Source organism: Trichomycterus rosablanca, chromosome 9 (genome assembly GCF_030014385.1).
Source record: "Trichomycterus rosablanca isolate fTriRos1 chromosome 9, fTriRos1.hap1, whole genome shotgun sequence".
In the NCBI taxonomy this organism is placed as follows: Eukaryota; Metazoa; Chordata; class Actinopteri; order Siluriformes; family Trichomycteridae; genus Trichomycterus; species Trichomycterus rosablanca.
In genome coordinates this window covers 31,238,778-31,253,910 of record NC_085996.1, presented here as the reverse complement: position 1 = coordinate 31,253,910, position 15,133 = coordinate 31,238,778, and the positions used below count along the sequence as shown (strand labels likewise).

Below are 15,133 nucleotides of genomic sequence, written 5' to 3'. Positions count from 1 at the left end.
GTGTCTGTGTAGGCATCTGAGAGCTCAAGATCTAGCTAGTGCGGACTAGTGTTTTTTTACCGCTGCACCATCTAAGCGCCCTCCGCTGAGATTTGAACTCAGGATCTCAGCAGTAGTGGGCTAACATTTTACCGCTGCACCAAAGCCAAAAACTGCCTCTTAACAAGCTGCAGCTCAGCATTATAATTGAATAGATTAACACCTGTGTGTTGATTTTATTTGTGTTGCTTACATAAATATTTCAACTTGGTTCAGAGGCTGTCCTTTTTTAAAATCCAATAAAGTCTTAATGTGAAACATAACATTTTTTTATTAGATTGATAAAGCACATGCTTACCTAAGCCCACTTGTTATCAGTATTACAGGACACAAATGTGTTTTTTGTGTTAAAGATTGGAGGAAAACCCTGTTTGAAGCTGTGTTCAGCATATATACAATCACTTTAGGTAACAGTTTGTGCCGCCGGATTGGTCAAGTGCTCTACAACAGCGGTCCCCAACCTTTTTTGCACCACGGACCGGTTTCATATAAGATATAATTTCACAGACCGGCGGGGGCGAGAGGATTTAAAATGAAATTATGCGACGTGACTGAAATAGTGAGTGTCAAACGGGTCAAGAGAAACAGTTGGATGTTATTAAAGGAGAATGCATTTTTTCAAAATAAAACATCTTTCAGAGTGTGATTGTCAATAAAACAGAAAAAATGTTAATTATTTATTCTTTCTGTGCGGACCGGTGGTTGGGAACCACTGCTCTACAACAGTGGGCGGTGTCTGAGAAAGAAAGGGCCGTTGTTGGGCGTCACCTTCTTGCTGCTGCTACAGCACCTTCTACTGTCTGGTTGTATGGTATACATACACATACAGATAGAATTGGTAGTATTGGTGCATTGTTGTGTGCGGTAAGACTAAAGCACAGTGTTTGGTTTGGGTTTATGTGCTCTGAGAGCGCTTTCACTGCAGAGTGCCGGGACTTTCAGACTGGGGTTAAATGGCAATATGCTCATCTTAATGGAAGGGGGAAAAAACTTGAATAAGAGCTTGTGAACAGAGGGGAGAATGGTGCATTAGCAACTGAATGGAAGCATAAAGTGGTAAAAGTACAATAATACAATAAATGTAAAAGAAAATGTGTGATCAAGGCTGACTGGGAGCTTAGCTGATGTGCCTTTTTTGGAAGAATTTACAAACCCTGTAATTCTGCCATATGATTTGAGCTACTTTTTACTGCCAATTCTGTCAAACACTACATGGACAAAGTATTGGGACACCCTACTTATTTTTTACTTCATGTATTTTAGCCAATACATTGTTAACAGGTGTAATAAATCAATTATATATAGGAAATTATATTCTTCCAACTATATGTTTAGGGAAGTTAAGGAAAGACCATTTCTGTTCCAGCATGACTGTGCCCATGTGCACAAGGCGAAGTCTTTAAATACATGAAGTAAATCTTGCTTTAAAGAAACTCCACTGGCCTGCACAAAGCCCTGACCTCAGTCCTACTGAACAGCATTGGAATGAACTGGAACTTCAATTGAGGCTTTTTTGACTAACATTTGTCATACAAATGCTCTTTTGACTGATTGGGCACAAATTCCCACAGAAACACTTCCGAGACTTGTGAGAAACCTTATCAGGAAAGTGGCTGTTATTATAGCTGAAAAGATCACATAGAGGTCACTCTGGTTTTAATCCTATTTGTTTTTTTAAAGGGATGTCCAACAAGCTCGTGGTCATGGTATAATGTATCACATCCTTGTGTAGGTGGGTTGGCTTATAAGATTGCCTGTAACTGAGGGAGGGTCACAGGGTCAGAACATGCCAACAGTTTGGGCTTAAGCCACCGTAAACCTTTTTCTGTCCAGGAATGTGTGTTTATAGAGCAGATGAGGAGAGAAGGAAGGAATGTGTCACAGCTACAATAATGGCACAAGATTTACATGCTAATTTTCTGTGTTTAGAAGATATGTGGCAGGAACATTGTGCATTATTAAAATAAACCCATTAATTTATGTACTTTATAATTATTCTAAAATCTAAATATGATTTTACAGTCACTTAAAGTCACTCATTTGATTTCCCCTCATTTTATTGGACATTATTAAAAATAATGTGAGTTTAATAAGGATTTGGTTTTTTTTCACATGAAATAAATAAGTTCTTGATAAGGTGATTTCTAAAAGAATATTAGATGTAAAAGCATGCTCACATCACATGCATTTTCTCCCCTTTTTCTCCCTTTTTAGCGCGTCCAATTGCCCGATTGCGTCATGCTTCCTCTCCACCAATGCCAATCCCTGCTCTGATTGAGGAGAACGAAGCTAACCCACTCCCCCTCCGACACGTGGGCAGCATGCCGTATGCATCTTATCACCCACACTTTGACGAGTGCAGTGCAGCTCAGCATTGTGTACGGAGAGACACACCCTGAGAGCACTCTTTTCTCATCTATGTGCAGGCGCCATCAATCAGCCAGCAGAGGTCGTAATTGCACCAGTCATGAGAGAGAGACCCCATACGACTTAGTCCTGCCCTTATCTGAACAACAGTCCAATCGTTGTTCATGTGGCCGCTCAGCCTTAGCCGGCAGGCAGAGCTGAGATTCGATACGATGTATTCGAGATCCCAGCTCTGGTTTCAGCTTGTGTTTTTACTGCTGCGCCACCTGAGCGGCAAGGTTGCTGTTGTTTAACCCTCGAGTAAGGCCCTTAACCCCCTAACTGTTGACACTGTATAATAGTAAGTCACTTTGGATTAAAAAAAGCATCTGCTAAATGCCATACATGTAAATGATATTTAGAACTACAAATTTGCCACATTTGCTCAGTGATAACTGAGCTTCTTTTTGTGATGCGATAATGCTCGACTGTCACATACTCATAACTATATTTTATTTTCCAACACTGTTCCTTAAAACTAGGATGGATGTGGTGCAGTTTTGGAAATCTTGTGTATTTTGAATATTAGCACAAAATTTTAACAGTTTGGTACACCCAAATCCTGTGATTCATATGCTTACACTTTGCAGTCTGATTGGACTGTGTGTGCAAATGCAACCTCATCACATGTTGTTGTCTATTTAAAAAATCTAGATGGGCATGGCTTAGACTTGAACTCAGGTTTGCCTCTTAGCTTTGCTAACACCCTGGCTGGGTGTTGTACAGGCACAACTGTCTGTGTTTAAGAAGGTACAGTGGACCCTTGAGTTACGAACGGTTTACCATACGAACATTTTGGGTTAAGAACGATCTTTTTCAACTTAACGTACGAACAAATTTCGGATTACGAACTGAAATTCGCGAAACACGTGACGTCACGAACAAGTTGAGTTTGGTACAGCACATGTACTGTACTGTGATGTGTGTTTTTATGTAGAGTACTACTGTGTATTGTTGTTTATTATTGTTTATTACAGCAATTTCTATTCTATAATTTAAGATTTAAGGGAAAATATATGTGTATTTATAACAAAAAAGACCATTTAAGACATTAGAAAGGTTAGGTATGGGGGTGGTTTGAGAGGTCTGGCACAGATTAATTCTATTTACATTATTTCTTATGGGAAAAATAGGTTTAACTAACAACTAACTAACTAACATTTTGACTTAAGAACAGCCCTTCGGAACCAATTAAATTTGTAAGTCAAGGGTCCACTGTATTTAGTTATATGAAATAAAATTAATGTGTGATGTGGGTGCTCGGGTGGCGCAATGGTAAAATACACTAGCCCACCAGTGCTGAGATCTCAAGCTCTGCTGGGTTCTTACACAGACACACTAAAAGATGCAGACTAGATTAGGAGGATAATTGGGGAAATGCATAAACAGAAAATACAAAAAGTCATGTGACAATCATTGTAATAAAAGTGTGGTTGATGTTGCCTGCATGTTCTAATTGATTTTTTTTTTCTTTTATAGCTCTTCCGGGAAGTAAGAATAATGAAGATTCTAAACCATCCAAATATTGGTGAGTTCTACAGAGGTTCTAATAACCTCTTTTTACACCAATCACATGCTTTTTTACTTTGTTATAGTTTATTTATTGGGTAAGTCAGGCAGGGTCCATTATTAGCATTTGCAATTTTATCTGCAGGTCATCTTTCTTCTTTAAACAAGCCTGTTTAACTGGCCATGTGGTCCCCCTCCGATCACAAAAACACTGCTTTGGCCGCTCAGGTGGCGCAGCGGTAAAAACACACGCTGTTCACCAGAGCTGAGATCTCGAATACATCGTATCGAATCTCGGCTCTGCCTTCCGAAGGCTGAGGCTGAGCGGCCACATAAAAAAATGATTGGCCTGTTGTTCAGATAGGGGGCGGGCTTAAGCCGGATGGGGACTCTCTCTCAGACTAGTGCGATTACGACCTCTGCTGGCTGGTTGGTGGCGCCTGCACGGAAGATGGGAAAGGAGTGCGGTAGAGGGTGTGGCACACGTACACAGCGCTGTACTGCACTGCACTCGTCAAGTGTAGGTGATAAGATGTTCGATTGCTGTGCACGTGTCAGAGGGGGTGTGGAGCAGCCTCGTCCTCCCCAATCAGGAGTGGGGACCAGCATTAGTGAGAGGATGATTGACGGGCAGAAATTTGAGGCGCTAAGGTGGGAGAAAAAAAGGAAAAAAAACACTGCTTTGTATCATTGATCATATGGGTTCACACAGGATTATTATCTATTGTTTGCTTGTTAAAAGTCCTGTATAAATAAAATCTTACACTCCTCCACAATTCTATCTATACCGTAATATAAACAGTATAGCAAAAGAGCAACTGACACACTGATGCTGACTCTCTGACCCTCACTCTCCATCCCCCTCATGGACAGTGCACATCATATTACTGAAAAACATCTGCACATCCTGCATAAAACATTTGCACTTTTGTGATGTATCTTCACATAAATGCAATTAATTGTACTTGCACTCTACACTGCTTACTGGACACTTTCCTACTACAGAATACTTTATTGAACTGTTTAATATTACTAGTTTTTATCTTTTTCTGTGTCAGGCATCAGTACACCAAATCAAATTCCTTGTATGTAAAACACGTACGATTTATCATTTATGATAATAAATCTAATTCCGATTTTGATTCTAACTGTAGGCACATTTATACACCGATCAGCCATAACATTTAAACCACCTCCTTGTTTCTACACTTACTGTCTATTTTATCAGCTCCACTTAGCATATAGAAGCACTTTGGAGTTCTACAATTACTGACTGTAGTCCATCTGTTTCTCTACATGCTTTGTTAGCCCCCTTTTATGCTGTTTTTCAATGGTCAGGACTCTCCCAGGACCACCACAGAGCAGGTATTATTTAGGTGGTGGATGATTCTCAGCACTTCAGTGACAATGACATGGTGGTGGTGTGTTAGTGTGTGTTGTGCTGGTATGAGTGGATCAGACACGCTGCTGGAATTTTTAAACACCTCACTGTCACTGTTGGACTGAGAATAGTCCACCAACCAAAAATATCCAGTCAACAGCGCCCCGTGGGCAGCGTCCTGTGACCACTGATGAAGGTCTTGAATATGACCAACTCAAACAGCAGCAACAGATGAGCGATCGTCTCTGACTTTACATCTACAAGGTGGACCAACTAGGTAGGAGTGTCTAATAGAGTGGACAGTGAGTGGACACGGTATTTAAAAACTCCAGCAGCTCTGCTGTGTCTGATCCACTCATACCAGCACAACACACACTAACACACCACCACCATGTCATTGTCACTGCAGTGCTAAGAATGATCCACCACCTAAATAATACCTGCTGTGTGGTGGTCCTGTGGGGGTCCGGACCATTGAAGAACAGGGTGAAAGCAGGCAAAAACAGTATGTAGAGAAACAGATGGACTACAGTCAGTAATTGTAGAACTACAAAGGGCTTTTATATGGTCAGTGGAGCTGAAAAATGGACAGTGAGTGTAGAAACAAGGAGGTGGTTTTAATGTTATGGCTGATCGGTGTATGTCATACACACACACAAAATAAGGCTAGCCCCTGAATTTCCAAGCCAACAGTTTGGCTTTTCTTCCTGACCCTTGTAAGAGACTTCTGTCTTTTGTTCTTTTTAATTGGTACAGTCGAACTAGCTCAATGTTTAAGGGCCCTAAATAGTTACCAATTATAGTCATATTTTTTTGTATATTCACTAAAAAAGTAATTAGGAGGCCTCGCCACGAAGTTAAACTATGGACCTTATGCTTTAATAAAGTTATTATTTAAGTTACTGTATTAATATCTGTGACCTAGCATATTTTTAGTTTTTATCTTTTTATTAGGTTGTATAATAAGGTGATTCAGCAGTAAAAAAAAAAAAAAGAAGTCCGAGATGACCTAGCATATTTTTGTATGTTTCAGAGTAGTGCAAGGAACAACAAAAAGCATTAGAAGAGGCTTTATATAAAGTATTATTTAAATATGTCATTAGCCTTATGAAAATCAGCTGTTTTTCAAGTGAATCAAGGATGCAGATTATTAGAAGCAAAGCCTTTTCTGGCTTTTTTAGAAAATAGTTTTGATTTTAATCCCTGAACAGGAAGCCATTAAAGAACTGCTAGTAAATTCTTCCTATAGAATGTGGGTAGGTTGTAAGCCAGATGAGCTGCATTCTGAATGCTTTGTAGTGGAAATTTGATATGAAACATAAAAGCAGAAAGAGAATTTGCTCAGTTTCTGTGATGAGAAATGAGCATAGTCTGATGTGATGAAATCTGCAGAATAAAATATAAGGTTGTTCAGGATTGAACAAACTACTGTACATAATTGTTTACTGTGTTGTTAAGCTCTAACAGTTTGACTGGATGTGCAGTTTAGATGTTATCATGGTGTCACTCTGACTGCACACTCTCGAGATTCCCTTTTGCAACACTTGCACAGCTATCACTTATTCAGGCCCAGGGGATTTTACCCTTAGTGAGGTTATTGTGTCTGGTCACAAGCTACCCCTTCCCTAGCAGTGACCCATTTTCTCTTGTTTTGAATAGAAAAGCCCATTATTCTTGTAAGCTTTTGGTACCGGCTCTTCATTAAAACAGGAAGTGGTCTGTAATTCAGTGTAGCTATAATATTGTGGTTTGGTGGAAGTTCGGGTGGTAGGGTTGCCTTTGTTGCTGATCAGTATTACATTTTCAGGTTTCACTTTGGTCCTTTGATGAGACAGGGGTGAGCAGTTAGAAACCCTTATACCACAAGATTTTTTACCAGAAACTGCTAACGATTAGAAGGCTTTCTAATCCGACTGGAAATAATGCATAATCAGCATAATAGTAATAGATTTACAGTATTTTACTTAAAATAGCTTAAGAATGATCATGGTTTCCTTAATCACTACTTAGGACAGCATGGTGGTACAGCTGGCATTGTGTATGAAGCACAGCTCCAGGGTCTTGTGGCTTGTTTCTTGACTTTGGTCAGAGTCTTAGAAGTTTAGTTCACTCTGCCAGTGTCTACATAGGTTCTTTTCCCTCCTTTAGTTTAAAATACATTACAGTAGGTAGAAGGGCTAGATGATGCTCTGTGATGGAATAGTGCCCTGGCCAGGGTGTATTCCTGCCTTGCTACACCCCTAATTTCATAAAATGGACACTTTTTACCTTTTTGATTTATTTTGGCTAAAATCATAGTAATGAAACATGGCAGTTATCTGACTATACTAGTACAATATTGGTATAATTGTGCAAACTCATCATTTTACCGTTAAGATTACATTCACATGATGAGCGTTTTGTGCTTCGTTAACCTTGGCGTATATTGCCACTTATACAACAGTTAGTTCCGACCTTACAATCTGATTGGTTGAGAAGCGTTCTAACCGTGCTGATATTCGTGATAACAGCACAGCCTTTTCACACCACAACTGTATTACTCCGCTGACGCGTTGCCAGTAACGACAAGCTTCATGCACACAAACGCGCACGCAGGCGACACAGACTTTTTTCCCGATCGCGCCATGTAGTGAACATGAATGCGTTATCTGATATACAATCTAGTGCACTGTGTAGGGAACATAACCAATTGTCTAATTCACAATCTAGTGCACTATGTAGGGAACATAAATCCGTGATCTGATACACAATCTAGTGCACTATGTAGGGAACATTAATGTGTTTGTTACGCGAACAGTTAGCCTAATAGCCCAGTTAGCAGCTCCTAAAAGTTCTGTTATCACCCATATCCTTTGGTGTGTGCGAGAGGTTTTTTATTTCTTTTTTCCCTTCGGAGGTTCTTGCCTTCTTCTTCTTGTTCTTCTTACCTCCCTGAAATGAGTTTTTGCAACTTGGGATGTCTGCTTTGTAGTGTTAAACTTTATATTCGTTGTGGAACTACTTTTTGGCGGAAGGTATTGTCAATATTAAAGCATATTTAATATGAAATTCAGGGCTTCTTTGATTTATTTTCTTTCTTTATTTTTTAAAAACTGTTGTATAAAAGCAATAGAACACTGCGACCGAATCACAGCCGTGATGTTATTCGCGATAACACACTCCCTCTCGTGTTCTATTGCTTAATTACCACAGTGATATGCTGCCCAAACGGTTTCTGCTGGCTGTGCCACTGAGCGACAAGTTTAAAAACTGTTTCTTCACAGGCAGTTTTGTATGAAATTTATTTCAAATTGGAATGCTCTACAATGACCATAATTTGGAAACATGAGAAGATAAAAAAGTAAATGGGTGGATGAAACTACTGCTTTTTGGGACAGTGGGAGCTTTGGACTATCAGTCAGAGGATTGTCGGTTAAAATCCAGCCTTTGCTATGCAGCCACTGTTGGGCCGTTGAGCAAGGTTCTTAACCCTGTCTGCTTTAGGGGAGCCGTACAATGGCCAATGACCCGTGTCCAAACAAGCTGGTCTATTCAGGCAATAAATTGTATTGTACTCTACATGTGTATATGTATATAGGACAAATAAAGGTGTTCTTCTTCAATGAAATGGTTCAATAACTCTTATTACAGAGCTTGAAGCCACAACAAATGATTCTAGGATTAGAAAATGTGGAATTGCTATCAATAATTCAATCCCAGTCTCTCTATTTCACAGCTTAGTCACCATGCCACATTTTCTCACAATGCCTTGTATGTTGTAATTGTCAGTGGAATACAACAGTTCCAGGCTTTGTGAAACAGTGAGAATTAGTTTCCCCATGTCATGCCATGTGTGTCGCTTTTGACTATGTCATATAAACAATTTGTCTCATTGTTTGGTATGGGATGAAGAATGCATTGTAAGCTGCTTTTCAACATAAAACAGAAATCTGAATTAAAATTTTATTCCTTTTCCCCCTTTTTTACTTTTTGTATTCTTTTTTCCAACCTCTCCCTGTTGGATCAACAGTAAAGCTTTTCGAGGTTATAGAAACAGAGAAAACCCTTTATCTGGTGATGGAGTATGCCAGTGGAGGTGAGTAAATGTCTTAATTTGTTATTTCTAATTTCAGCCTTTGTTTGTAACGTAACAATATGTTTTAATAAAGATAATAATATGAAACACTTGGGAATGTGGTGTAGACATAAATTCTGTCTGATGTGGTGTGTTATCTTCTCGGCAGGGGAGGTGTTTGACTACCTCGTAGCTCATGGACGGATGAAGGAGAAGGAGGCCAGAGCTAAATTTAGACAGGTATAAGTCTGCATTGTGCTTAGAACTGTATAATCAAAGGCACAGCTCGCTATTTACATTTAGGACATGTTGCTGTTCTACAGTGCCCAGTGGAAGTTAACGCCAACATAGGACACATGCTGATGCTTCAGCTAGTGACATGTAATTACTAGTAGCACCGCAGCTCTCTGGTCTTGTAACAACATTTGTTGATTAGACCACATCTCTTCAGCCAGTGGATTTTCTAGTAGCCAGGGTCTCACCCCTCTCCTCTTCCTCACTGTGTTCCTGTGGGTATCCGGCTCTTCTGCTGCTGGGTTTATCTGGGTCAGGCTTAAGCACTAAACTTATTACAGCATCACACAAATGCTTCCAGATCCTTCCACTGCACAACACAGGAACTATGGGAACTATTATGAGCGGTAACCTCTCCACTAATTTTTGTCAGAATTATATAGTTAGTTTCTGTTTTCAATGGAAAAATGTGACTACACAATGTGACCACTGCCCTTCCCTAAAACATAATTTGCTATATAACCAGATTAAACTACTTATGTTTTAACAAATTAAAATTCTGTTGTTAGTGATTAAATGACATTTAATGAAGTGATCTGGTAAATTATTGAAATGTGTAACCTCGGACATCATGGTGGCAGGTACAGCAGGTAGCGTGGGTGTTGCACAGCTTTTCCCTCTGTGATAAATGAATTGCTTTATTAAAATAAGGAGTAAGGGTTTTTTGTCTGTTAATGAACTTCATCCGGCTTACTCTTTCCATGTTGCTGGGCTTGTGCCTAATCAGTGAGATTTCTGGGAAAACAGGCCCTTGGCAATCAATGTGGCTAATTGGTGTTCAGACCTAGCTTCATGTTGCAACCATTAGAACGATTTATTCTCAGGCACACCTACACTGACTGCTAAACTTTGTTTTTCTGCTCTTTTTCAATCTTGTTCTTTAGATTGTATCAGCTGTACAGTACTGCCATCAAAAACACATTGTGCACAGGGACCTCAAGGTAAGATTAGGACTTTAAGGACTGTTGTCTGTCAAGCTTTTTTCCGTAGTTACAGCTTCAAAATATGCCGGCTGCCTGCTCGTGCTGTTAAGTAGAATGTGACACCTATTTCTTGGACTGAATACTTAACTATGGCTACCGCTTTTCTTCATTTTTGACATGGGATGTCATTGAGAACAGGTTCAAGTCAGGAAAGAGATTTGGAGAAGACAAATACAGCCGATTTATAAAACGGATAGTTCCGGTCCTAAAATCTGATTGGCTGAGCCACGTTCGAAGCCGTTGTAAAATCCCTGATATACGCACACCTATGACCACCTCACATCATTCAATATTAATACGCCACTGAAAAGAAAAAGTACAAATTTGGTTGAACACTATTTTAAGTCATGTACTATACATGGAAATGTCCAGATTAATATAAACAGATTAATCCTAATCATTAAGCGGGTGTTTCGTCCAAGAAATAGTGTAATAGTGTTTGTGGAGGAATGTTTATTGCGAATGTTATGTTCGCCCTCCTGTTGCCTAGCAATACTGTTAACGGACTACCTGATTTCGTGGAAGAATGCTTTTTGTAAGTGTTTTTGTAAATAAAAACATTTATAAATTGGACATTGTTGTATTTTATTATATTTTATGTTGACCACCGTTTTATAAAAGCAATAAGCCACGAGAGACCGTGCGTTACTGCTATGATTTTATTACGGGGAAAGATGTTTTAGGCACTCCGCTTCGCGATAACGCACGGTCTCTCATGGCTTATTGCTTTATTAAACACTAACAAATATAGATATGGGGAGATTGCTGGCTGATCCAGTGACTCAAGAAAAGTGGCGATTGAGTGAGAAAAGACTTCTGGGTGACATACACTCCCTTCAATATGTGCGCAGACCACCAATCCCTTCTTATTCTCCCATGCTTTGGTGGATTTGCTCGTGAGGTTGGCTTTGTGCACGCCTTGATCTCTGCGCTCCTCCACTTTCTGTACAGGCGCCCTGGGCAACCAAGGTCCTTACACAGCGCTAATAAACCAACCCGTCTTTCCCACCCAATTGTGCCTGCTAGAGGGCGCCCAGCCGACCAGTGTGCTGGTGTGCTAGCGGATTATCCCGCTGGGCCACCTGGGCGCCAGTAGTGCATATCTGATGTGGTCTGATCTGACCCCTCATTATTGAGGCTTTCACAGGAAAGCTAACAATATTAATCTAGACAACTTTACACAGCTACTGTTCACAGTTCAGTTGAAGTGCTTGGATGAATGTTTAAAACGTACACTTACACATACTCTTGCATAACATTAGCATCTGTTTGCTCTCTCACTGTCAGGCAGAGAATCTGCTGCTAGACGCAGACATGAACATTAAAATAGCAGACTTCGGCTTCAGCAACGAGTTCACGCTCAGCAACAAGCTGGACACGTTCTGTGGCAGTCCGCCGTACGCCGCCCCCGAACTGTTCCAAGGCAAGAAGTATGACGGGCCTGAGGTGGATGTCTGGAGCCTGGGGGTCATCCTCTACACACTGGTCAGCGGATCGCTGCCTTTTGATGGCCAGAACCTGAAGGTCAGCATGAAAAGTCAGATATAAACAGAGTAGATTGAAGGATAGAAAAGAACTCATAAGCAGTATTATGCCTTTTGTTGTCTTTTAGCAGAAATGTATTATGACAGTAATAAATCGTCGGCATATTGATTTTAAAGATTTTGTACGACCAGCACTATTTGCCATTTATAAATACTTTATCAGTATAGATAGGATACAGTTTTTTACCGTAACCCAGGCAACACAAACAATGCATCAAAACGAAACACAAAACAAAATATAACTTAATTAATAAAAATCGTGGCACTCTGATCCCACTGTTGTATACAAGATGTAATGTAAAGCCTCCTCAATGGAGGGTTCATGTACATTATTACAAGTTCATTTTGTGTTTGTGCTTGTTATAATTTATTTATTTAATTATTATTATTTTTCTTTGCCACACATTTTTCTGCAACCCACCAAAGGGTTTGAAAAAATAAAATAAAGCTATTGTAATTTGTAAAGCCCGCTCCAGATTGAGATTGTTGTCATTGTATTTTCATTTGCACGCTAATCAGGTGGATTTGCACACTAATGGGGTGGATTATACAAAAAAAATATCACAAAGATATATATCTGTAGATATAAGTGGTGAAAAAGTTCTATTTTTCTACTTATATGATGCTGGTGGGCCTATAAACTTCAATTGTGTACACCACTGAAGGCAGAACATTTATTCTTAAAATGCCTTGGTATTTCTCTTGGAGTCCAACAATGAAGTCCTTGGTTGTCGTCCTGAAAGTCTTTTGCAATAACACAGAAGTTCTCTTCTTAATTGTCCTGATTAGATTGCTAATGCTTCAAGATGAAATTATAGGCTTTCTTCCAAAAGTGGATAATACCCCCAATGGTGTCTCTAGATACGTTCGAGGTCTTTGAAATCTTCTTATAACCATATTTTTGGTGCAATTAAATATTATTATTATCTCTCAGCTGTTAGTTTTCACCATGGTCGCAACACACCTTGAACACTTGAATCTCTATGTGGCATTTATATAACAAATCAAGTACATTAAGGGTGGTTATTGAGTTTCCAATGGTTTAATGTTGTAGACCATCTTTAGGTGGATTTTAAGATAAGCAATAGGGATGCATCAATACCATTTTTTTCCCCAAACAAGTACATGTATTTTTGTACTTGCCGATACCGATACCAATACCTATTGGATCAGATATCTGACATGTTAGAAAACTCGATCCGGTCGCCGAGCGCTCGGCGAGCCGGTCAGATCGAGTTGTTGGATAGTTCACACTTAGCGATTGAGAGCCGAGTTTTGATCGCCGAGCGAACGCCGAGTTGCTCCCGAGCCGGCAAATCTAGCACCGACCAGTCGCCGAGCGAAAATCAGGGCGAAAATCGTGTAGTGTGAACCAGGCATAACGCAGCAACGTGCACTAGGCACACGGTATCGGATGTTTCGTATCGGAGCCTCGTTTGCGAGTACGAGTACAAGTTAATGAGCGCGGTATCGGACAATTACCCGATACCAGTATCGGTACTCATGCATCTCTAATAAGCAATATTATATTATATATCATTCATGTTCTTTGTTTATTTGCTGTATCATTCAACTGATAACTTAGTTTAAAGCAAAATCTAGCTCCACAGTGAAGTTAAGAGTTATAAATTCTTAATTTAATTGGGAAGGTGGTATATTTCCGATTGCGACTGATATCATTGTTTTTGTCTTTGCTGATTGTTGCAGGAGCTGAGGGAGCGAGTTCTGAGAGGAAAGTATCGCATTCCTTTCTACATGTCTACTGACTGCGAAAACCTCCTCAAGCGCTTCCTGGTGCTCAATCCTATTAAGCGGGGCACACTTGAGGTAAAAGAAATCAATAAAAAGTATGTGAAAAAGTATGTGGTTGGATTTACTTCAAAGCATCCAATTTCTTTTCATCACCCCACTCTTTTGCAACTGACTCCACCAGCTCCACCCCATTTCCAAATCCCCCCGCCAACATGCCGTTGCTCTGCTTTAAAATGATGAGCACTGTAAGCTGTGAGGATTGTATAGTCTGATGTGCAGAAACATTGCCATGCTCTCAACAACACTGCATTTCCTCAACTCCTGAATAATTAAGGAGTCTTACTTAGCCTTACTCAGCTCTTTTGTCCATTTACTGATAACATTGCTTTAGCGAAGGGTTTTTACCATAAGTGACCAGCGCCCTTATTAAATACTGCATGATCTGAAAAAAGGATACATTCCTGTAAACTATAAATGTTGAAATGTAGTATTTCCTACAGCATTTGGCAGACCTTACTATCCAAAGTGACTTATTTGGGTATCTAAGCAATTAAGGGTTAAGGGGCTTGATGATGTGAGACTTGAACCAGCAACCTTCTAATTACTAATTGAGCACCTTCACCACTAAGCTATCATAGCTCTGCCCAAAATTGCCATAAATGACATTTAGCACACACTAAAATATATTTATTTAAAACATTTTACACATGTGACTGACTACAGTGCAAGCAAAGGCCTTGCTCAGAGACCCAACAGTGGCATTTTTGTGGTGGTGGGGCTTGAATCATGGCCCTTTTAATCATTATTTCAGTACCTTAACCACTAAGCTACCACTGCCCACACTACCTGTCCAAAAGAAATAAGTTGACCTAATTTCTGCCATTCTAAAAATAAAAACAAAAAACAGAGGCTTGTTTGCCTTATCTGGATTACATCACATCCATATTTCTTCATTTTATCCATCTTATTTTATCTTCATTTTATTTATGCTTTGTCTGGGGTGGCACAGAGGGTAACACTATAGCCTCACAGCAAAAATGTCCCAGGTGGAGCAGTCCGGGTCCCCGTGTCTGCATGGGTTTCCTCCGGGAGCTCCGGTTACCTCCCACGATCCAAAAACATGCAAGTGAGGTGAACTGAAGATACAAAATTGTCCATGACTGTGTTCAAC

General features: G+C 39.9%; 1 protein-coding gene across 3 annotated transcripts in view; it reads left to right on the top strand.

The window, feature by feature from the left end:
- mark3b (MAP/microtubule affinity-regulating kinase 3b) overlaps positions 1 to 15,133 on the top strand; it is a 67,905-nt gene that overhangs the window by 35,232 nt on the left and 17,540 nt on the right. For all 3 annotated transcript variants that reach the window (XM_063002238.1, XM_063002236.1, XM_063002237.1), the window contains exons 4-9: positions 3,925 to 3,973; positions 9,345 to 9,410; positions 9,559 to 9,629; positions 10,568 to 10,624; positions 11,954 to 12,190; positions 13,918 to 14,037. In XM_063002238.1, coding sequence (XP_062858308.1) covers positions 3,925 to 3,973; positions 9,345 to 9,410; positions 9,559 to 9,629; positions 10,568 to 10,624; positions 11,954 to 12,190; positions 13,918 to 14,037 — 600 coding nt within the window. The remainder of the gene's footprint in view (positions 1 to 3,924; positions 3,974 to 9,344; positions 9,411 to 9,558; positions 9,630 to 10,567; positions 10,625 to 11,953; positions 12,191 to 13,917; positions 14,038 to 15,133) is intronic.